At 37.9% G+C, this 24,119-nt stretch overlaps 1 protein-coding gene across 1 annotated transcript in view; it reads left to right on the forward strand.

The window, feature by feature from the left end:
- Positions 1–24,119, forward strand: part of RLF (RLF zinc finger) — an 85,690-nt gene that overhangs the window by 19,358 nt on the left and 42,213 nt on the right. The window contains exons 2-4 of the mRNA XM_077751964.1: positions 12,592–12,746; positions 13,807–13,888; positions 17,398–17,530. Of these exons, the coding sequence (XP_077608090.1) occupies positions 12,592–12,746; positions 13,807–13,888; positions 17,398–17,530 (370 nt within the window). The remainder of the gene's footprint in view (positions 1–12,591; positions 12,747–13,806; positions 13,889–17,397; positions 17,531–24,119) is intronic.

A 24,119-nucleotide genomic window follows, 5' to 3' on the forward strand; every position in this document is an offset into this window, starting at 1 on the left:
CTCTCCTAGGCTGCTCCCCTACACTTTTCTTTTTATTCTCTTACCAGTATCTCTCAAACACAAATTCTTAATTTTGATAAAGTTCAATTTATCAACTTCCTCTTTTATCTTTTAACATGCTTTTCATGTGAAATATATGAAATCTGCCTAATTTAAGACTACAAAGATTTTTCCTATGTTATCTTCCAGAAGTTTATTTTAGGTTTTATGTTTAGATCTATGATCCATTTGGAGCTAATTTTTGTATACTGTATGATGGGTGGATGGAAGCTTTTTGTATTTTTTTTAAAAACGAATATCTAAATGTTCCATATTACTAGTTGAAAAGACTGCTTTCTCTGGGGTGTCTGAGTGGCTCAGTTGGTTAAGGGTCTAACTTTGGCTCAGGTCATGATCTCATGTTTTAGGAGTTTGAGCTCCATATCAGCTTCTGCACTCACAGCACGGGACCTGCTTGGGATTCTCTGTCTCCCTCCCCTGCTTGCAAGTGTGCACACATGCTCTGTTTCTCTGTGAAAATGGAATATATAAACTTGAAAAAAAAAAGTTAAAAAAAAGACTGCTTTCTCATTGAATTAAGAAATTGCCTTTTACCTTGTTGAAAATCATTTAGCCATATGTATGTAGGTGTGTTTCTGGACTCTGATCTGTTCATTGATCTATTTGTCTACCCTAATGCCATTATTATACTCGTGTGTTGCTTTTTCAAACAGAAAATAGAATATGAAAGCAATATTGCACATAGAGACAGGAAGTAGAATGGTGGTTGCCAGGGGCCTGAAGGAAGGGAGTAATAACAGGGAATTACTTAATGGGTTCAGTTTCAGTTTTGCAGTGTGAAAAGTGTTCGATGCATGGATGTTGGTGATAGTCGCACAGCACCATAAATATACTTAATGCCACAGAACTGTAGTTTTAAGTAAGTGGGTAAGATGATACATTTTGGTGTGTGTGTGTGTGTTTCACCATAATTTATTAAAAGCTATATTGCACAATATCTGGGACAGAATGACTACTCAGTTTCAGTTGACTGATTTTTAAAAAAAGACCCAAAGAAGTTAGCTAGCAAATGATAATGGTAAGAAGTTTGAATCCACAGCCAAAAGGCATATTATTTCACTCTATTACATAGCTACATCTGAATTGTAATACTTTTCCCCAGCATGATAAGCCTTGGATTTTAAAATCTTTGGACTTAATAAGTATTCCAGATCAATCCTTGTAGCGATAATGACTCACTAAAGCAGAAATGGAGGATATGTGAATTTATCTTCTTCTCTCTCCCCATCTTCCTGTTGCACATTCAATCATTTAATGTTTCTTGAAAGTTGCTAATCTAAAATCTCAAGACATAAAGTTGGCTCTCTTTTTTGGTATTTTATAAATTGTAGTGAAGCATGCATAATATAAAACTTGCCGTTTTAACCATTTTTAAGTATGTGTTTAGTGGATTGAGTATATTCCATTGATATGAAACCATCACCACCATTTATTTCCAGAACATTTTCATCTACCCAAACCAAAACTCTGAACCCATTAGACACTAATTCCCCATCCCTCTCCTTAGCCTCTAACCACCACCCTTCTACTTTCTGTCTCTATGAATTTGACTATGGTACCACCTATGAGTGGAAACACATTATTTTCTCTGTATGATCTGCTTATTTCACTTATGGCTTCAAGATTAATCCATGTTGTAGCATGTGTCAAATTCTCTTTATTTTTTTTAGGCTGAATAATATTCCACCATGTGTTCATACTACAATTTGTTTATTCATTCATCAGTTGATGGATTTGGCTTTTATAATGCTTCTGGGAACATGGGTACAAATTCCTCATAAAGTCCCTGCTTTTGACTCCTTTGGGTATATATCTGGAAGTGAAATATTGGATCATATGGTAGTTGTTTATTTTTTAGATAATTATTTATTTTGGGGAGCCTGGGTGGGTCAGTCAATTAAGTGTCTGACTTTGGCTCATGTCATGATCTCACAATTCATGAGTTCAAGCCCCGTGTTGGGCTTTGTGCTAACAGCTCAGAGCCTCCTGGAGCCTGCTATAGATTTTGTGTCTCCTTCTCTCTCTGCCCCTCCCCAACTCAACACTCTTTCTCTCTCTCAAAAATAAATAAATATTTAAAAAATAAGATAATTATTTGGAGAGAGAGAAAGAGAACGAGAGTGCATGTGCATGCAGGAGCGGGGAGGGACACAGAGAGGAGAGAGAATTCCAAGCAGACTCTGCATGAGGTTTGATCCCATGAATTGTGAGATCATGATCTGAGCTGAAATCAGGAGTCAGATGCTTAACCAACTGAGCCACCCAACTGCCCCCAGGTAGTTGTTTAATTTTTGGAGGGACCACCATGCCATTTTCCACAGTGGCTGTACTATTTGACATTCCCAGCAGCAAATGCACAGGGACTCTAAATTCTCCATATCTTTGTCAGCAGTTGGTATTTTCTGTTTTTGTTTTGTTTGGTAATAGCCATCCTAATGAGAACAAAGTGGTTATGTCTTTGTGATTCCGATTTATATTTCTTTTTTTTTTTTAATTTTTTTTTTTTTATGTTTTATTTATTTCTAGGAGAGAGAGAGAGACAGCGTGAGCAGGGGAGGGTCAGAGAGAGAGGGAGTCACAGACTGAAACAGGCTCCAGACTCTGAGCTGGCAGTCAGCACAGAGCCCGACGCGGGGCTCGAACCCACAAACTGCGAGATCATGACCTAAGCGAAAGTCGGATGCTTAACCGACTAAGCCACCCAGGCGCCCCTTATATTTCTTAATTAGTGATGTTAAGCATCTTTTTATGTGCTTTTTGGCCATTTGTGTATCTTCTTTGGCGAAATGCCTGTTCAAGTCCTTTGCCCATTTTTAATTAGGTTGTTTGGAGTTTTGTTGTTAAATTAAAAAAAATTTTTTTAAACATTCATTCATTTTTGAAAGAGAGTGCAAGTGGAGGAGGGGAAGAGGGAGAGGGAGACACAGGATCTGAAGCAGGCTCCAGGCTCTGAGAGCCCAGTGCGGGGCTTGAACCCACCAACTGCAAGATTAAGACCAGAACTCAAGTAGGCCACTTTACTTACTGAGCCACCCAGGTGCCCCTTGTTGAATTTGAAGGCTTCTTTATATATTCTGCTACCAGTTTTAACAGATATGATATGCAGATATTTTCTCCTATTCTGTGAGTTGCCTGTTTACCAAGCTTTTGGTGTACAAAAGTTTTGAATTTTGATATAGTCCAATTTGTCTATTTTTACTTTTGTTACCTGTGCTTTTGGTATAATATTCAAGAATTCATCTTATATCTGTATTGAGTTCATTTTTGTATATGGTATAGGGTAAGAGTTTAGTTCTTTTGTATATGGATACCTAATTTGTTTGTTGAGAAGCCTGCCCTTTCCCCATTGAATGGTCTTGGCACCCTTGTGGAAACTCATTGACCATACATGTAAGGGTTTATTTCTGGGCTCTCTGTTCCATTGGTCTCTATGTCTGTTTTCATGCCAATATACACTGCTTTGATTACTGTAGCTTTGTAGTAAAGTTTGAAATCAGGAAATGTGAGATCTACAACTTTGTTCTTCTTTTCAAGATTTTTTTTGGCAATTCTTGGTGCCTTGAGATTCCATAACAATTTTAGGATGGGATTTTGATAGGGATTGCATAGAATCTGTAGATTGCTTTGAGTAGTATTCACATCTCAACAGTAGTAAGTCTCCCAGTTTATGAACATTTCCATATCATGTCTTTTCCATTTATTTGTATCTTCTGTCATTTCTTTCAGCAAAGTTTTATAATTTTTGGTGTGCTAGTCTTTCCCTTCCTTGGTTAAGTTTTATTCCTGTTTTTAGATGTTATTGTAAATGGAGTAGTTAACTTCCTTTTCTGATCATTCATTATTAGTGTATAAAATCAACTGATTTTGTGTATTGAGTTTTTATCCTGCAAGTTTGCTGAATTTGATTATTCAAATTGTTTTTTTAATGTGGAATCTTCAGCATTTTTACATGTACAATCTTGTTGTTTACAAAACATTGAGGCTTTTACTTTCTCTCCAATTTGGTTGCTTTTTATTTCTTTTTCTTACCTAATTGCTCTTATTTGGACTTTCAGTACTATGTTGAATAGAAGTGGTGACAGTAGTCATCTTTTTTCGTAATCTTAAAGGAAATGCTTTCATTCTTTCACCATTGAATATTATGTTAGCTGTTGGTTTTCATCTATTTTTGGTGTATATCATGTTGAGATAGTTTTTTTCTATTCCTTGTTGATTATTTTTTTATCATGAAAAGTTGTTGAATTTTTCAAGTGTCTTTTCCTCATTAGTTGAAAAGTTCTTGTGAAGATTTTTCCCTTTATTCTGTTAATGTAGTTATTACATTGATTTTTCATATGCTGAACCATCCTTGCATTCCAGGAAAAAATTGCATTTGGTCATGGTATCTAATCCATTTTAATATGTCATTGAATTTAGATTGCTAGTATTTTGTTGATTTATATTTTTAATTTTAGAGAGAGCATGCACACAAGAGTGGGGGAGGGTCAGAGAGAGAGAGAGAGAGAGAGAGAGAATATCCCAAGGTGGCTCCACGCAGTCAGCTCAGAGCCTTACACAGGGCTCAATCTCATGACCCTGGGATGACAAGAGTTGGACACTTAACCAACTGAGCTACCCAGGCACCCCAATGAATTTTTATCGATGCTTATAGGGATATTGGTCTGTAGTTTTCTTACTTGTAGCCTTTCTCTGGCTTTGGTATCAGAATAGTGCTGGCCATGTAGAATGAGTTAGGAGTGCTGCGTCCTCTTTGATTTTTTTTGAAGATTAAAGTTAACTGTTGAAGCTGTTGCCATCCAAGCTCTCTTCCTTACTGTTATTGATAATTCAGATGAAAGATACCTTACAAGATGCTGTAGTAATTTAAGATTACCTCATAAAAGAAATATATGAAAATTTTATTCAACTTCACCAGTAATGAAAGGATTGTAAATCGAATAAACAAAATAATTATATTTCCCCTATCCAGTTGACCTTCAAAAAATTGGATTTATATTGTAATATACAATAATTGTGACAGCTCCCAATCTGTCACTAACACTAATAATAGGAATGTAAATTGGAACAAATTTTCCTGGAGCAGAATTTGGCACCATTTAATAAAGCTTTAAAAGTTACTCGTCCTTTGACCCAGCAATCACATTTATAGGATATTGTCCTCAGAAAATTGTCATGAAGAATACATGGAAGAATTTAGAGGAATGCCTTCAACATTATGTATAACAATACAAAGTTAAAAACCATAATGTCCAGAAAAAGAAAATTGGGTAATACATTGAGATACACACGCAAGCCCGTGCAGCTATATCATACTGATGTTGGAGGAAATTTTACAAAATAATGTATAGTATGATTCCATTAAAATGTTTCTATTTAGGCATTAAAAGCCCCTCGGATTTAATATTACCTGTTAACAGTGGTCTATTTCTAGGTGGTAGTGTGGATTCTTGATATTTTTATTTCTACTTCTCCATCTCTCTATTTTTTAAACAGTAAATGATACTAATTTTAGGACAAAACAGGAAAAGGTATTCTGTTGGTATTGAAAATGGTGCTTGCTTCAGCAGCACATATACCACAATTGAAAATGAAATGAAGCAAAAAAGCATAGTTAAATCTTATGACAGAATCAGTATCTAAAAATAATCTGGGTAGGCTGACATGATGGACTGAATCCAGTGAAATTTAATCAAGATGGATGAATTAGGTAGATAAGATAGAGTAATAAGTAAGTCATATTTCTGGGTTTAAAAAACCAAGTGTAAAGTGGGGCCTAATAGCAACCTATGTAAAAGACTTACGGGTTTTAGTTGACTCTACCCACCTTTTCTGTGTAAGCAGCCAGCCATTTTCCTCCCCTTCCGTTTCATCTCACACCCAGCTTAGTCTCTTCATGGGAAACCTCCAGTGTTTCCTCACTGAGTGACGTTAAGTCTTGTCACCATTTGCCCCCATCTGTTCTAGTCATCTTTTCTGACTGTTCAAGTTGCTGTCTATTTGGAGTCCTCCTGTTTCTCTCACTTTTGCTTTTTCAAACTTGAGCTATACTTCAGACATCAAACTTAGTCTTGTTGGAAGCCTGTCTGTCATAGTGTGATCACATTTTACTCAAATTTATTTTAATTCTGGGAATTTCGTATGTTGAGAAATTAAAATCAATAAAGTTTCTCACTTTATGTGCAAAATTTGAAATAACACAAATCCTCTTCTCTTAAAAGTGACATAATTTCCTTTTGTCATAGGACATGCAGCCTTAACAATAAATACCTTTTTTCATTTCTTGTGAGCCACCAGCATTCTAAAGTGTGGGGTATTAATCAGCACCACTGCCACAAAACCTTCCCAGAAGCAATCACTGTAATGATACTACAAAATATTAAAGATAAATGCTTAGGGGAAAAAAGGAATTTAAAAGCAACTTAAAGGGACACCTGGGTGGCTCAGTTGGCTAATAAACATCTGACACCTGGTTTGGGCTCAGGTTACTGCCTCATGGTTCATGAGTTTGAGCCCCAGGTCATGCTCTTTGCTGACAGTGTGTAGCCTGCTTAGGATTCTCCCCCGCCCCTCCCTCCCTCCCTCCCTCCCTTCTTCACTCTCTCTCAAAAATAAACTTAAAAAATAAAAGCATACTTAAAATAGTTTTAGAATTATGCATTCTGAGAAGATATGCAGCAAAGTGATGAAGTATGGGCTCGAGCCAGATAACCCTGAATTCGAATTTAAATCCTGATCCCCGCACTTAGCTAGTGGGCGACTTTGGGCAAATAACTTAATCTCTCTGTGTCTCTGCTTTATTATGTATGTATGTATGTATGTATGTTTGTTTGTTCATTTTAAGACAGAGAGTGAATGAGCAGAGGAACAGGCAGAAAGAGGGAGTGAAAGAATCCCAAGCAGGCTCTTCACTGTCAATGCAGAGCCTGATGCAGGGCTCAGACCCACGAACAAGATCATGACCTGAGCCAAAATCAAGAGTCAGGTGCTTAACTGACTGAGCTACCCAGGCACCCCTCTTTGTTTCCTTATTTATTTATTTATTTATTTATTTTTAAAATGTTTTATTTATTTCTGAGAGAGAGAGAGACAGCATGAGCAGGGCAGGGTCAGAGAGAGAAGGAGATACAGAATCTGAAGACAGGCTCCAGGCTCTTGAGCTAGCTCTCAGCACAGAGCCCGACGCAGGGCTCGAATCCACAAACTGTGAGATCATGGCCTGAGCCGAAGTCAGACGCTTAACCGACTGAGCCACCCAGGCGCCCCTGTTTCCTCATTTAAAGAAACAAAAGATTTTATTTTTAAGTAATCTCTGTACCCATCGTGGGGCTCATACTTAAGAGCCCCAAGATCAGGACTTGCACCCTCTATCGACTGAGTCAACAAGGCACCCTTTTGTTTCTTCAGTTTTAAAATGGGCTGAGGACATCTGGGTGGCTCAGTTGGTTAAGCTTATGACTTCAGCTCAGATCATGATCTTGCAGTTCATGAATTTGAGCCCCACATCGGGCTCACTGCTGTCAGCACAGATCCTATATCCCCACCTCTCTCTACCCCAATCCCACATGCACAGACTTTCAGTAAATAAAATTAAACCAAAATGAAATAAAACTTAAAGAAGAATAAATAAAATGGGCTGATGATAGGGGCACCTGGGCAACTAAGTCGGTTAAGTGTCTGACTTCTGCTCAGATCATGATCTCAAGGTTTGTGAATTCGAGCCCCATATCAAGCTCTGCACTGATGGTGCAGAGACTGCCTGCAGTTCTGTCTCCCTCTCTCTCTCTCTGCCCCTTCCCCACTTGCACGCATGCGCTCTCTCTCAAAAGAAATAAAAAACTTAAAAAAAATAAAATGGGCTGTTGTAAATTGTGTTAGTAGCATGTAAAGTTCTTTGGGGCATCTGGCTAACATATTTGGAAGAGCATGTGACTCTTGATCTCAAAGTCGTGAGTTTGACTATCTTGGGTGTAGAGGTTATTTTAAATAAATAAACTTAAGAAAATGCTCCCTTTTTGATAATTTCAGAAAATAGGATGCCGCCAATCTCTTTGAAACCATGTAGTGAGGAAAATAAATAGGATTCAGATGAAGGGAGATTTTTTCCTCCTTTGTTGTAAACGTAGTAATAATAGTTCATTAAAGAAAATTTGGGGGTGGCTGGGTGACTCAATTGGTTGAGTGTCTTAACTCTTGATTTCAGCTTAGGTCACAATCCCAGCGTCATGGGATCAAGCCCCAGTCAGGGCTTTGCACTGAGCATGGAGCCGCTGAAAGTTCTTCTTTCTTCTCCCCTCTCCCCTGGTTGCATCTGTGCTCTCTCTAAAAATTAAAAACAAAATAAAAAAAAAGGTTTAAGAAAAAGAAACTTGGGGGTACCTGGGTGGCTCAGTTGGTTAAGCATCCCACTCTTGGTTTTGTCTCAGGTCATTATCTACCAGCTTCGTGGGTTCAAGCCCCTCTTCCCTCATGGGATTCTCTCTCTCCCTCTCTCTCTACCCTTCCCCTTTTCCTACTGTGTCTCTCAAATAAACTTTAAAACTAAAATAAAATAACTTAAAAAATGTGGGAAGTTCAGAAAATTATGAAAACAACAAAAAAATTGTTTTTAATGCTACTACTATCCCAGTGCTAACCATATTAGCATTTTAGTTGAGTTCCTTCTAGTTTTTTCCCCTATGCATTATTATTACTGTTTTTTAAATATACCTATATGTTGTGATTATAACACATATACTGAACTGGAGGGTGTTTAGCTTGGAGAAGTAAACTATTGTAGAAGTCCAGATGAGTCCATATTAAACTATGTTGGGGGCCTAGGCAGGGTCACTGGCTATAGAGATAAAGCAAAGGGGCAAGAAACAAAGGTATTTCTGCGGTTGAATCAATAAACTGTGGGGTGGTGATTTAGTTTTTTAGCTCTGGCTCCTGAAAAGAGGCAGATGGAACATAGGAGGAAGAACATATTTGCTGGGGAAGATGTTTGTTTTGGACATGTTGAGTTTGAGATTTGAGTAGGACATTCAGATGGAAATGTCTAATAGGCAGTTGAGGTTTTTAACAAAGCCTTGAGAGGTAATCTGCCTGGGATATGCATGAGAGCACCCCAGTAAGAATGTTTAAAATCATCAAAGATGGCACCTATAGAGGTGCACGTGTGTCTGACCTCTCAGTATACCTTGCTGCTTAGGGTAAGAGTAGAATTTCCATCCTTAGTACTCAGCATAGTATTGCCACATAGTAGGTGTTTGTGGAATACGTGAGTTTATTGAAACAAAAAGAGGGGACATTAATTTGGTCTCTGTAGAATCCTAATGAGCTTGAGGGAGTGATATTTATTATTTATCTTTCCTTTCTCTTTCAGTTTTCTTGGTATCTAAAATTTAAATTTCTAAGGAGAAATAAGACCTATTTTTCTTTACTGCTTCTGATGGAATTTTGTTTACATGAAATACTTAAAATATTATTTGGATGGCTGTAATTCATTCAGCTTAATCTTGAATTGTTTTTAAAAATTTTTATGTGTTTTTTAAAATTTTTTTTCTGAGAGAGAGAGAGACAGCATGAGCAGGCGAGGGTCAGAGAAAGAGGGAGACACAGAATCAGAAGCGGGCTCCAGGCTCTGAGCTAGCTGTCAGCACAGAGCCTGACGCAGGGCTCGAACCCACGAACCGTGAGATCATGACCTGAGCCGAAGTCAGACACTTAACCGACTGAGCCACCAAGGTGCCCCTTAATCTTGAATTTTTTAAAAAAGGTGGTCGTGAGAAAGATTGTCTCAATGATTCTTCAAATATTCAGAGTGTGTCATAGTGGATATGTTAAGGGAATCTATTTAATTGGACTAACACATGAGGGTGAAAAGATTTAGGAATATAAAAATGTATAAATCAGTATAGGGCAAGATATAAACATAATACCTATGGGGTATTGAATCTTTGAAATTGTGTAACTTGTGGAAGTCTTCATGGAATGTCTGTATCAGAAGATACTAGATTGGTGTCAGGAACATTCTTAGTGGGAAGGTGGACTGGAAAACCCACCTCATCTGTATGCACTCAGCCCCTCTCTTTGTATACTGTAGGCAGCAGTTGGTTAATTTGCATGTGTGGTTTCAACTGTCACCCTGTTGACTCATTCTGAAAGCTCCGTGCGGATAGGCGCCCATGTCTTTTCCTCCCAGCACCTAGCGGTGTAGGTTAGAGTAGGCTATCAGTAAATATTTGTCCAGAGAATAAAATGGTGAATGGATTAGCAAACATTTAGTGAGACTTGAGAATGTTCTATGGGAGTAGAAGTGGGTGGAGAATTGTTAGTCCTTTAAAGATTGATAACACATAATATCTAACCTCAGGGAGCATAAAATCTGGTACTGAGTATAAATTTATCAAGCTCTCTGGTTTTAGATTAACCAGTACAGACAAATAAGTAATTTGTTGACTTGAAACAGACTTTGTTTCTAACATAAGTTTTAATAAATTTCTTAAGAGATAATGAGAATTTTTATTTACATAACAGATAAGCACATATTCTCCTTTCCTTCTCTGTACTCATTTAGTTGCAGAAAGGATTGTTATGGGGTCAGTTTTATGATCTTTTGATATTACTAAGTTTTTTCTTTTATTAAATTTTGGGATTTCTTTTAAATATATATTTTTTAATGTCTATTTATTTTTGAGAGAGAGAGAGAGACAGAGAGCAAGCAGGGGAGGAGCAGAGAGAGAGGGAGACACAGAATCTGAAGCAAGTTCCAGGCTCCAGGTTGTCAGCAGCACAGAGCCTGATGAACTGTGAGATCATGACCTAAGCTGAAGTTGGACGCTCAACTGACTGAGCCACCCAGGCCCTCCTAAAATTTGGGATTTGATTAAATGAGGACATAATGCTCATCTGAAAATACAGAAGGAGCTCACATCTCTACACTGTGATGAAGAAGCAAGATACTTAATTTGAATTGGTATACTAAAATAACTGGCTTGATCATTCAGGCATGCAAAGACCAGATAATCCAATGTGTTTTAGTACTAAGAGTTTTACTGTATATGGTGTAATTGTTTATGATGTATTTCCTTGTAAGGTTTTTTTTTTTTTAAAGCACTCAAGATTAGTCAGTTCTTAATTATCAGAACTGATATAAGGCCTTTTTGGAAAGTAAAACTGCAGGAAATCCAGTGGAATCTCGCAGTGCTACTGCAGCTATTTGTGGTTCTTAAGGTAGAAAAATTAAAGTGAAGACAGGAAGTTAGGACTTTTTGAAGAAACTATACTGGGGGTAATAAATGCAAATCATATATAATTCACTCAAGAATAAAAGCTACCCTCTGAAAATAAGACACTGATCCAGTCAGAATGTGTATTCTAAGGGAAAAAACTTGTATCCTGCCTATGCATAATTCAGGTGGTAACCTAACTAGATACATCAGTTGAGCATAAGCAAAACCTAATCAGTTGATGGGAGGAAGATATATATTAATAGAAGAGAGAGCAGCCCTGTGGAACCTAGAGTCCCCAACGAGAATTTTGTAGTGATTTTCCAGCATTGTCCAGAGAGAACACAAGCCAGCTTTACACCATCATTTGAACACATTCTTTGTGTTGGACACATGTAATTTATTAGGCTTGATTGTAGTTCCATTTTCCTTTGTTTTAGATTTCAGACTCACTAGATAAGCTCTTAGATAACCACACTATGAGTAATGCATTTCTCTGGATGGTAATATATCACTATTTCCTATTATAAACCAATAATTTGGCATTTGGCCTGTAGGTTAGCTTTTAAAAAATAAACTTCATTGAAAATAAAAATATGACATCATTCTTTCATAAATTGGTTAGTGTAAATTAAGCCAAATAAGTTCTGTGTGTGCCGAGAAAAATGGAATTTATAGAGCTATAGAGCTGAGGGCCATACTCAGGAATAGGTGTCTTGTAGAAGGCAGGAAGAAACCATAGTCCTATTGTCATATACCCATTGCTTGGTACTGGTTGGTATTCAGTTTAATGTGTTAATGAAACTCATTATTGAATTTCAGAGATCGTAATTCCAGGCCTCTAGTGAGAACAACTGTAGACATTTTATGACTCTACCCTTAGATTTATTCTCATGTCAAAAAAGCAGTTCTGGCTTTTCTGTAATTCAGCAGAAACAATTCATTATAGAATCCTCTCCGGGTGCCTGGGTGGCTCAGTCAGTTGAGCATCCAGCTCTTGATTTTGGCTCAGGTCATGATCTCGTGTGTGGAATCGAGCCCTGCATCATGCGCTGTACTGACAGCGCGGAGCCTGTTTGAGATTCTCTTTCTCTCCCTCTCTCTCTGCCCCTCCCTTGCTCATACTCTCTCTCCCTCAAAATAAATAAACAGACATTAAAAAAGAGAGAATAGAATCCTGTAAACAAATCAGAGGCTAAAAAGGCAGATAAAAACTGTGTACATTTGTTAGAAAAGGGGGAGGTACGGTGCATTTGAGAACAGAGACAGTCTGTTTCATTGTCTTTATTTCTTAAATAATTAATACCTCGATTTTATTTTTTAGACCTTATTGCAGTACGCAAGCAACAAGAATGCCTCAGAACATATGGTGTATCTTCTGGAGGTGTATCGGCTTGCCATCCAAAGCTTTGCCAGCGCACGCCCGTATTTAACTACTGAATGCGAAGATGTCCTGTTAGTGCTTGGCAGATTAGTACTGTAAGTTTAAGTTCTGAAGTCACTGTTTAAATTAAGTGCTTCTGCTTGTAATGTGTGCCTGGTTTTTCTTTACTATGAGATCACGTTATTCAGAGCACCATTAAAGTCATACCTTTGAATGGAATTTCCTTTGCTCTGAGCCTTTGTATTCTGGTTCCCAGGAAATAAAGTACAAGTGAAGCTCCAGCCAAACAACATAATCTTTAATTGCCTCCAGAGTCTCTTCTACTCAGGCTTCGCATCCAAAAATGATACATTTTCTCTCTGTTCTTAGGTATAGATCAATTTAAGTGACAGTATCTGGAAACTATAGTGGTCTCTGAGGATCACTTTGTGGGGAAATACTATGAAATTCTGCAATTCGATTATATTATTTGAACTAAGAATAATGTTATTAGCAGAAAATATCAGGATATAGTCTAAGATTACCACCCTGAGCCCATGATAATTTAGCTGTTGTTTGAATATTTAACTGTGTAGTAACAGATAAAATTACACCTTTAATGTAATTTTCATCTGCAAATTGAAAAGGTACAACAATTATTTGGTTTTTAGATTGGCTTAGCTTACAGATTGTTTGGGACGATAACTTCTAGTCTGGGTAGTCTTGATTTGTTAAAGCCAAAGAAATGGCCTTGTCAATATTTCTGCTTCCTCTGTTCTTATGACAGTTACATATATTTATCTCTTTATCAGCCGAATTGACAATAGCATTAGCTTCTATTTTTGTCTTCGGGAATCAGAATGGTTCCTATTTGGGTGCCCTCCCCACACCCTAATAAAACTGCTTGGAATATGGTTTCTAAAAGGAATATATTATTACCAAGTTTTAAAGCCACTCTGTTATTATAAAGATGCTTGGTTTTTCTTTTTTCTGTTTTTTAAAGTTGAAAAGCCAATATAACAATGTTGAAGAAAATTTGGAAGAGTGAGAAACAAATTTCAGATAATCTAAACAAATGTAAAATGTGTATTCAGCATCACTGTCCTACTGTATTTGATTATGCTTATAACCATTATAACCACCTTTATATACTGACTTCAGTATTTTATGTTATAGGAGTTGTTTTGAGTTACTGCTTTCGGTGTCTGAAAGTGAACTGCCTTGTGAAGCCTGGGTGCTCTTCCTTCAGTCTCTACAGGTGAGGTGATTTGCTCTCCGAAAAGTTTCCTGTTTAGATATCCAAGACACCTAGTTAATTTCTCCCAGCAAAATAAAATAGAAAACCTGAAAGGAAAACAAGCATATTGTATATTAATTTCATGAAATTTTGAGAAAGACGCCTTCCAGACGAAGGGGGGTGCTAAAAATCGTTTTATTCTTTCATTTGGTTTTGTTAGCCTTTATATAGCTTAGAGATCAACACAGAAGTTTTCATTACTCAAAAATAAAGTTTTAGACAGAATAAAGCTATTAAAAATGTAAAATTGTATATGGTTGGTTAAAAGGCAGAAGTATTTGGATCATAGTGCACTTACCTAGCAATTTCCCTCTAACATTAGGGATTATGTCTAGCCTTGTAAGTCTCTCAAACAGCTTTCATAGATTCTGTTCATGCATTTTACTTGCAGAAGAGCTCCATTGGCTCTCATATTGGCTTGATTATCAGCTTTTTTTAAAAGGTGAGCACATCAGAAAGTAACAAGTTGTGGAGGACAGCATAGGATAGGAGGAAAAGCAAGTAAAAGGCAAGTAACAGGAGGCCAATTTGCCTGTTACTGATAGAGACAAAAACTGTTTTTTAAAGAATGGTTTATCACTATGTACCAAATACTGCTGTACAATGTTTTATGTATTTTGTGTCTTTTAATCAAATTACAAGCCTTGTAGTGTAATGATCATTTGCATCTCCATTTACAAATAAGAAGACCAGGCATAGAGAGTGTTGATTAGCTTACCCAGAGTTACACCCAGATTTGTACACAGAGCTTGCTTTGTTCACTGCTTCCTCAAGGACATAAACTCTGTAGTAGCCGACACCTGTTTCATGTAGGCACAGGTAAAGATTTGGATATTAACAGACGTACTTCATTATCTGGCAGTTTCTTTCCTCTGGGATATATAACCCAAAATAAAATGATACAGTGTTAATTTTTTCTTTTTGGGGAAAAGAGGATTTTCTTTTCCTCAGGTCCTCAGCCTGTTTTAATCCCTATAATGTGGTTTAATTCCTTACATATTCATATAGCTGCTAAAGTCACCTTTCATACATAACACATCGATTTTGTCACACTGTGTTTTGAGGCCTGCCAGTAGTTTTGTCTGGGCATCCAACAGTCTAGGCTATTCTTGTTAGGGCTATTGCTATTATTTGTATTAGTATCCTCTATACAGAGAATACTGTCATATTTCTTCATTCTTCCCTTAGATTGTATGCCTGCACAAAATACTTGCCTTTTCCCTCTACCTGTGTATCTTTTCCCAGTATTTATCATACAGGATATATTTTTGAATATGTGTTCAATAAAATAAATATAGTAGAGGTACAATAAATGTAAGACATGGTCCCTGTTGAAAACTAAAAGGTAAAACCCTGAAGTTTTCTTATTTTAGTGATAAATGAACAAGGCAACAGATGGTTTTAGGAAACTTCTGGTAAGAGAATAGTTGTTATCAGAGCAGGCCACAAATAGAACACTCTTATTCCCTGTTTTCAGCTTGTGTAACCCTTCCAGATCTTTTGCCTACGAATATGAAAATACACCCTGAAATGGATTTTCGAATAAACAAAACTTCAATCCTGTTTTTTGCAACTTTTTAAAAAAAGTTTATTTATTTTGAGAGAGAGGATGAGCAGGGAAGGGGCAGAGAGGAAGGGAGACCTTAAATAACAGAAAAACACATTAAAATTTTAGACTATGGGAACAACCAATAATCCTCACCAGGATTAGTGGACAGTGGAGACGCATATTTAATCATTTATGTCAAATTAAATTTCTGACCTCTTTCTCCTGACCCTTTGTGTACATAAATATTTTAAAGAACAAACTGTTGCAATTATATTTTGTTTTCTGAGGAGATAGAATGATAGCTGATAACCTAGACTTTCCACAACATTTTCTATAGAGCCACTTTTCATTTAAAAAGTCTTTTTTTTTAATTTTTTTTTTTAATGTTTTATTTATTTCTAGGAGAGAGAGAGAGAGAGAGAGAGAGACAGCGTGAGCAGGGGAGGGTCAGAGGGAGAGGGAGTCACAGACTCTGAAACAGGCTCCAGGCTCTGAGCTGGCAGTCAGCACAGAGCCCGATGCAGGGCTCGAACCCACGAACCGCGAGATCATGACCTAAGCGAAAGTTGGACGCTTAACCAACTAAGCCACCCACCCACCCCTAAAAAGTCTTTTGATAGAAGAATTTAAACAATGAAAAAATTTATCCTTTGGCATCATTAAGTTAATATTTCTATTAGAAGGAATAGGTTGTCTTTGTGAATACCGTGGAATCCTTTATTTATTAAAAAATTTTTTTAATGTTTGTTTATTTTTGAGAGAGAATTTGAAGGCGGGGAAGGGGCAGGGAGAGAAGGAGACAGAGGATCTCAAGCAGGCTCTGCACTGACAGCCTGATGTGGGGCTCGAACTCAACAAACCTCGAGATCATGACCTGAGCTGAAGCCTGATGCTTAACCGAGCCAGCGAAGTGCCTTGTGAATACTGTGGAAGCCTTTAAAAGAAAGCTATTAATTGACCTTAAAATAATTTAGTAATTGGGCACTTGGGTGGCTTAGTCGGTTAAGCCTCCAACTTGAGCTCAGCTCAGGATGTCATGGTTCGTGAGCCTCATGGTTTGTGAGTTCAAGCCCCATATCAGGCTCTGTGCCAACCGCTCAGAGCCTAGAGCCAGCTTCAGATTCTGTGTCTCCCTCTCTCCCTGCCCCTTCCCTGCTCACACTCTGTCTTTCTCTCAAAAATAAAATTTAAAAAATTTTTTCTAATAAAATAATTTATTAATGTGAGGTTGTAAGTTGAATTATGGTGATAATTTTACCTAAGGATAATTTAGGAAAACATTTTATTTTTAAAGTTTATTTGTTTTGAGAGAGAAAGTATGTGAGCATGGGAGGGAAAGAGAGGGAGAGAGAATCCCAAGCAGGCTCTACACTCTCAGCACAGAGCCCGACACGGGGCTTGAACCCACAAACTGCAAGATCATGATCTGAGCTGAAATCAAGAGTCAGGCACTTAACCAGCTGATCCACCCAGACGCCCCTAGGAACACATTTTAAAGGTGCTCTTTAACTTAGTGAAAACACCCTAGTTTCATTTTTTTAAAGTTTATCTTGAGAAAGAGAGAAACAGAGACAGAGAGAGAGAGAGAAAAGTAGGGGCAGAGAGAGGGAGGGAGAGAGAATTCCAAGCAGGCTCTGTACTGTCAGCAAGGGCTTAAATTCACCAACTGTGAGATATGATCTGAGCTGAAACCAAGAGCTAGACATTCAACTGACTGAGCTACCCAAGTGCCCCTCTTGTTTCATTTTTTAAAAAGCAGTAACAGAATTCGCAAAGCTTTGAGGACAGTTCTTTTTTTTCTGCTTATTTCTTTTTTGGAAATCCAGGTCGCTTTTGTAGACATTCAGGTACATTGAAAAGGCAAAACTATGTTTTATATTGCTTATTAGCCTGTTTTCTGGATATGCTGTTTTTGCTCTAGGAGTCACATGATGCGTTATTGGAATTTGGGAATAATAACCTACAAATATTGGTTCATGTTACCAAGGAAGGAGTGTGGAAAAACCCAGTTCTTCTTAAAATTCTGTCTCAACAGCCAGTAGAAACAGAAGAAGGTAAGCCTTAAAACATTACTGACTATATTGAAGGAAAATTTAGGTCTTATAGAATTAGAATTCATTTATGGCTTAAAGTTTTGTGAATATCAGCTATGTATCCCTATCCAGTCTGTTCTCCTTTAAATAGTAAAAACTAACCATTAGCATTTAATGTCTTCCTAGTCTTTGGTATACGGTAGAGCTTTGGTCGTATTTTGTTCACTGGTTACTACAACTAAGGACTGTGGAAAAATTGCTTTTTTGTTTTAAACTTATTAAGTAATTGGAATTTAGCATTTTGTAGAGGAATGCAAAGAATGAAAATTTTTTTGCAAAATTGTTAAAGACCAGAAGATTTATGGAATTGAGTCGATTTTTGCATTTTAGACACAGAAAGTTGTTTGGTACACCACCAATTGTGATTTCATTTGCTTTAAGTTAGTAGAAAATTAAAAGGATCACATCAGTTAACTCTTCCTCGTCTTCAGAAGAATTATTTTATTGATGCCTTGGGTATGTCTTTTTTTATTTTAATTTTTTATTTAATATTTTTTTTAAATTTACATCCAAGTTAGTTAGCATATAGTGCAACAGTGACTTCAGCAGTAGATTCTTTAATGCCCCTTACCCATTTAGCCCATTCCTCCCCCAGCAGCCCTCTGTTTGTTCTTCATATTTAAGAGTCTCTTATGTTTTTGTCCCCCTCCCTGCGTTTATATTATTGTTGCTTCTCTTCCCTCATGTTCATCTGTTTTGCATCTTAAAGTCCTCATATGAGTGAAGTCATATGATATTTGTCTTTCTCTGACTAATTTTGCTTAGCATAATACCCTCTAGTTCCATCCACATAGTTGCAAATGGCAAGATTTCATTCTTTTTGATTGCCGAGTAATACATATTCTCTCTCTCTCTCTCTCTCTCTCTCTCTCTGTCTCTGTCTCTCTGTCTCTCTGTCTCTGTGTGTGTGTGTGTGTGTATACACACACACCCCACATCCTTTTTATCCATTCATCCATCGATGGACATTTGGGCTCTTTCCACACTTTGGCTATTGTTGATAGTGTCGCTATAAACATTGGGGTGCATGTGTCCCTTCGAAACAGCTTAACTTTGGGTATATCTTTAATTTAGGTCTTGAACAGACCATTTGAATGTTGATGCCTACAGCCTGCTGTACACATGTTGTTTGGGTTTTCTTTATAGTGAAGAGATGAGCAAGAAGGGTACTACGAGTTTTCTCTTGGTTCCTTTCCTCTGCTAATTCTCCTGTTTATTAGTTACACTGACAAAAAGGGAAAAAAGAATAAAGGAAAGAGCTGTTAAATAGAAAAGAGTTTGGTTTTATTGTTTTCTGTTCAGGTTTCCAGTATATGTCATCCCTTTGTAGATACAGGCAGATGGAGGCTACAATATCACCTCTATTATTAATATAAGTTGCTTAGGAATAGAGCCAAATAGTTTCAGAAGAATCCCAGAATTTGGCAGATCCCAGTCCAGATAAAGCCTGACTAGGGCAGAGAGAAACACTTAATTCTCTCACTCTCTAGAGGCAGGCCTAAGCCCAACAGGAAGAAAGCTACAGTGGCATTAAATGTCCCCACTTCATTTTCCCTTAATGTATGAATCAAATATATCATCCCACCTCAGGAGTTAATGGTACTTAATTTCTTTTCACCCAGAAAAAAGTCAAGAAATGGACAGAAGTGCTGTTCACCTAACATCTATCCTATCTATTCAGTAAAGATGAAGTACCCATTATCTATAAGACTGAATGTGTAACAGCTACATATCTAAGCAGTTATTCTGTGGGGAACAGCATATAAATGGTGGGCAGCTTATATAGTCTGCCTGCTTTCTCAGTTTGCCCTTACTCTAATTTCAGGTCAGCAGATTAGAAAGCTTCCTTGAGGGGAGCCTGGGTAGCTCAGTTGGTTAAGCAGCTGACTCTTGGTTTTGGCTAAGGTCATGATCTCATGGTTTGTGAAATTGAGCCCCACATCGACCTTTGCACTGACAGTGTGGAGCCTGCTTGGATTCTCTCTCTCTCCCTCTCTCCCTCTGTCTCTCTGTCTCTGTCTCTATCTCGCTCTCTGTCTTTCTCTTTCTCCCCCTCCCCTGCTGTGTGCACACACATGCAAATGCATGCTCTCAAAAATAAACATTACAAAAATTAAAGAAAGAAAGCTTCCTTTATAGCCCCACTGCCCTTTGTAGCCCAGGTATTAACATAAATTTGAAACTAGAAAGCAGTGATTGTCTTTTGTTCAATGATATAGTAATCAGAAGCACAAAAAGTACACATTTTTATCCTCTAAGGAATTCAATAAATGCTTTTCAGTTTTTTGGTTTTTTTTAATTTAAAAAGGGTCTGTAAGGTTTTTATTTTTCTTGCCTTGAATTCTTGGATTTTGTGATCTCTCCACCCCTCAAAAAAGTTTATTACTGAAGTATATAATAAGAATCCGTTGTTGGCACTTCTACCTGGCATAATCAGCAGGGAAATAGCATGTTCTCCCACCCAGATTCCAGCCCAGGTACTGAAAGCCTTTCCACCCCAGGCCACCCCAGCAGCCTACCACAGACAATAGAGATGGCGAGACCAAGCCTAGCCACGGTCCCACTGATGGTTTCCATCCTGAGCCCCAGGAGTCACAAAATTACCCCTCCTCGCAGTGGCAATGGCAAAAGCCACCTGGATCCAGGCAGCCTGAAGACTAGGAGACCTCAGGGGCGCCTGGGTGGCTTAGTTGGTTAAGCGTCCGACTTTCGCTTAGGTCATGATCTCACGGTTCGTGGGTTCGAGCCCCGCGTCGGGCACTGTGCTGACTGCCAGCTCAGCCTGCAGCCTGTTTCAGTCTGACTCCCTCTCTCTCTGACCCTCCCCTGCTCATGCTGTCTCTCTCTGTGTCTCCTAGAAATAAGTAAAAAAACATTAAAAAAAAAAAAGACTAGGAGACCTCAGCCACCATAAACAACAGAGAGGCCCCCCCCCACCATAATGGAGAAATTCCAGCTACCATCTGCCAACTGACCTGTACCCTACCCAGCCCCTCCCCAACCTTTTCCCATAACTTATGACATTATGAGACTCAGGAGGACCAAAGCCACAGCCTTTTCCTTTTGTTCTCTCTCTCCCCTACCAGAGGTTGAAGGAAGGAATACATCCTGGTTCAGAGTCACCAACTCCTTTCCCAAATCAGGCTGACTAGGAACTAGCTCTTATACCTCCTCCTGGTTCTTTTTCTTTCCCACCCCAGTTTATTTTTTGTGTTCCTTCTACCCCCTACTTCTGAAGCCATTTTATGAATTGTCAGGTGGCACTTGAGCCTCCAGTAAAAATAAAAACAAGTTTTCCTGTCAGAAAAGAAAAAAATGGTTGCTTTTAATTGGACCTTAAATGTTAACCATTTTTTTACGTGATGAAGTATCAAGATGTTTGCAATTTACTTTTAAATGGTTCAGGAAAAGAAAAGAAAAGCAAAGAAATGACAAAACAGTTCAATTGGTGAATCTAGATGGAAGAAAGCATATATGATTAAAACTTATTTTATACTAAAATGACAAAAAAATACAGAAGGAATCCCATTTGGGAATGGGATTTCTCAGTGTACACATTATTGTATGTTTTTAAAATATTGAATGTATGGATAGATTTCTTTTTAAAAAACAAAGTTAAGATACATAACTTGAAATGAGTTTATCTATCTATCTGTAAAGTTTATTTATTTATAAAGTTTATTTATCCATCCTGAGAGAGAGAGCACAACTGAGAGAGGGGCAGAGAGAGTCTCCCAAGCAGGCTCTGCACTGTCAGCGTAGAACCCGATGCAGGGCTTGACCTCATGAATCATGGGATCATGACCTAAGCCAAAGTCAGCCACTTAACCACCGGAGCCACCCAGGCACCCCTGTTTTTTTTATTTTTTAAATGTTTATTTTTTTGAGAGCATGCAAGTGCCTTAGTGTGGGAGGGGCAGAGAGGGAGAGCGAGAAATCCCCAAGCAGGCCTTGAATTGTCAGCATAGAGCCTGATGCAGCACTTGAACTCATGAACTGTGAGATCACGATCTGAGGCAAAACCAAGAATCTGGATGCTTAACTGACTGTACCACCCAGGCACCCCTGAAATGAATTTTAAAATGCAAGATTGGTCTGTGTATTATAAATTGATATAGTGGTTTAACTATAATTGTATATTGAGTAAATTACTTTTACCTCTACAATTTAGAGTGTTTGTTAAACGGTGACAAGTACCATATTAGTGCTTTCCTTACCTCATTTAGTCCATAAGCCAGATGAGACATTACATATGCCTAAAGCCACGTAGTTAAAATTGGGAGGCGGAATTTGAACACAGGTGAGGAGATACTAAAAAGTTTTTGATTGAAGAATGATAACCACTCAGTTGCTAAATACATGTGTTTTTAAACCTCTGTAATGTGTAAGGCATTGTGCTTAATGCTGTAGGGAACACAAAAGCTAACAAGACACGGTATTCACAAATTGCTGGTGGTGTAGTAAGAAGACAGAAACAAATCATAGTGACTAGTATTGCACATTTACTCTGTTCCTGGCCCTGTGCCACATGTCTTATCTGTGTTACTGGTATTTCATTTATGATTCATTCAGCTCTGTAAGGTGGATATTACTAATTTTTTTTTTTAACAGATGAAGGAACTTGAGGCTCAGAGAGATCAGTTAATTTGTCCAAGGGTCTCACAGCTAGTATGGGTTAGAGTCCTAATTCAGCCTCACATTGGTGATTTAAAACCTGAGACAGTAATCTCTGTACGCTGTAATCCTTTGTTTTGTACTTAAAGAGAAAAGTAAGTACAGTGAAGGAAGTAAAATCCTGTGAGAATTGTGTTTTTAATGCTGTAAGAATTTAGAAGAGGGTGAGTTGTATGGATAACATGCCTGTTTTCAGGGTGAGATTTGTGAAAATGTTTATAGTCTGATAGGGCAGAGCAGACTCTGATGTTAGGCAGAATTGGATACTGGGGTGACAGATGTGGCAGGAAATAATATGAAAGCATTAGATTGGGTGGGTTTTTTTAATGTTTATTTATTTTGAGAGAGAGAGACACAGAGCGTGAGTGGGGGAGGTGCAGAGAGAGAGGGAGACACAGAATGCAAAGCAGGTTCCTGGCTCTGAGCTGTCAGCCTAGAGCATGACACCGGACTCAAACTCATAAACCATGAGATCATGACCTGAGCTGAAGTCGGACACTTAACTGACTGAGCCACGGCAGGAGCCCCTAATACTTATTTATTTATATTGAGAGATACATAAGAGAGCATTAGTAGGGGAGGGGCAGAGAGAGAGGGAGAGAATCCAAAGCAGTGCAGAGCTTGATGTGGGGCTCAATCCCTCGCACTGGGAGATCTTGACGTGAGCCAAAATCAAGAGCTCAACTGACCAAGACACCCATGCGCCCCTGATTGGGGAGTTTTAAAAAGAATTGCTAGCATATAATAAGAATATAATAATATTTGAGGGATGCAGTTGTCAAGGAAAGATAATGCCAAACTTTCATTTCCGTATGATTGAGAGAATACCATTACTGAAATTAGAAGTAAGGAATGAGGAGCTATTTGATAGGGAGATGTGATTATGAGTTCATTTTGTGGAATGTAGTGCCTATGGGACTAAAATGGAAAAATCCACGTAAAAGTGATCTGTTTTCCAGCCATACTTTTTGACCCTGACTACATATTAGAGTATCTATGGAATTTAAAATCAACACACACACACATTCTGTATCCTCCTCTTCCCGCTCCCCAGGCTTCCCCTGCTAAATCAAAATCTGCAGAGTTGGAGCTCTAGAATCTAGACCTTATTGAGCTACCACAGGAAATGGGCACCTTCCACCTATAGAGAATGACCTATATATATGATATATTTAGCAGGAAAAGAAATAGGTCCTCTGTATTCAGAATATTTCTGGAAGAAATTGGAAACAATTATTGTTTTGGGGGGAAGGAGACTGGGGGACTGGCGTTAGGGCAGAAAGGAGGCAGCTTTATACATTTTTTGTGTGTGTGTTTTTGAATTTTATGTGATGTGCATGTATGATATTACTTGTTTTTTAAAAGAATGTAAAAAGCTGTATAGATGGTTCTGATGTAGTTAAAGACTGGGCTGGTCATTTATCCCTGTCCCCACAGTGGTTTATCATTAATATTAATGATTTCTACTCCATAGATATCATGCTTGTATACATAGTAGCACGGGTCTAGAACTGAAATACTTGTTAGAAAAGCAAAATCTCAGGTCCCATCCCAGACCTACTGAATTAGAATCTGCATAATAAGGTACCCCAGGTTATTCAGAAGGCACTTTGAAGTTTGAGAAACACCATTTTAGGTGGAACACCCTAAGCAGTTTGTTTATGTCTTGACATACGATACTCTTACCTCTCTTCTTTAAATAATAGTGTTTAACGATGCCACACACCTGTTGAGTATCTGCTGTTCATAAATCGTGGGATTGTCTAGAACACTGTAAAAACCAGCGCTCAGATGCTTCATATTTAGTACTGCTCAGAGCAGCATTTTCCAAAGTGTGTACTGAACCAGGAACATATATTTTACATTATACTAATAA

Source organism: Crocuta crocuta, unplaced genomic scaffold, assembly GCF_008692635.1.
Source record: "Crocuta crocuta isolate KB4526 unplaced genomic scaffold, BGI_CrCroc_1.0 scaffold367, whole genome shotgun sequence".
NCBI classification, from domain to species: domain Eukaryota; kingdom Metazoa; phylum Chordata; class Mammalia; order Carnivora; family Hyaenidae; genus Crocuta; species Crocuta crocuta.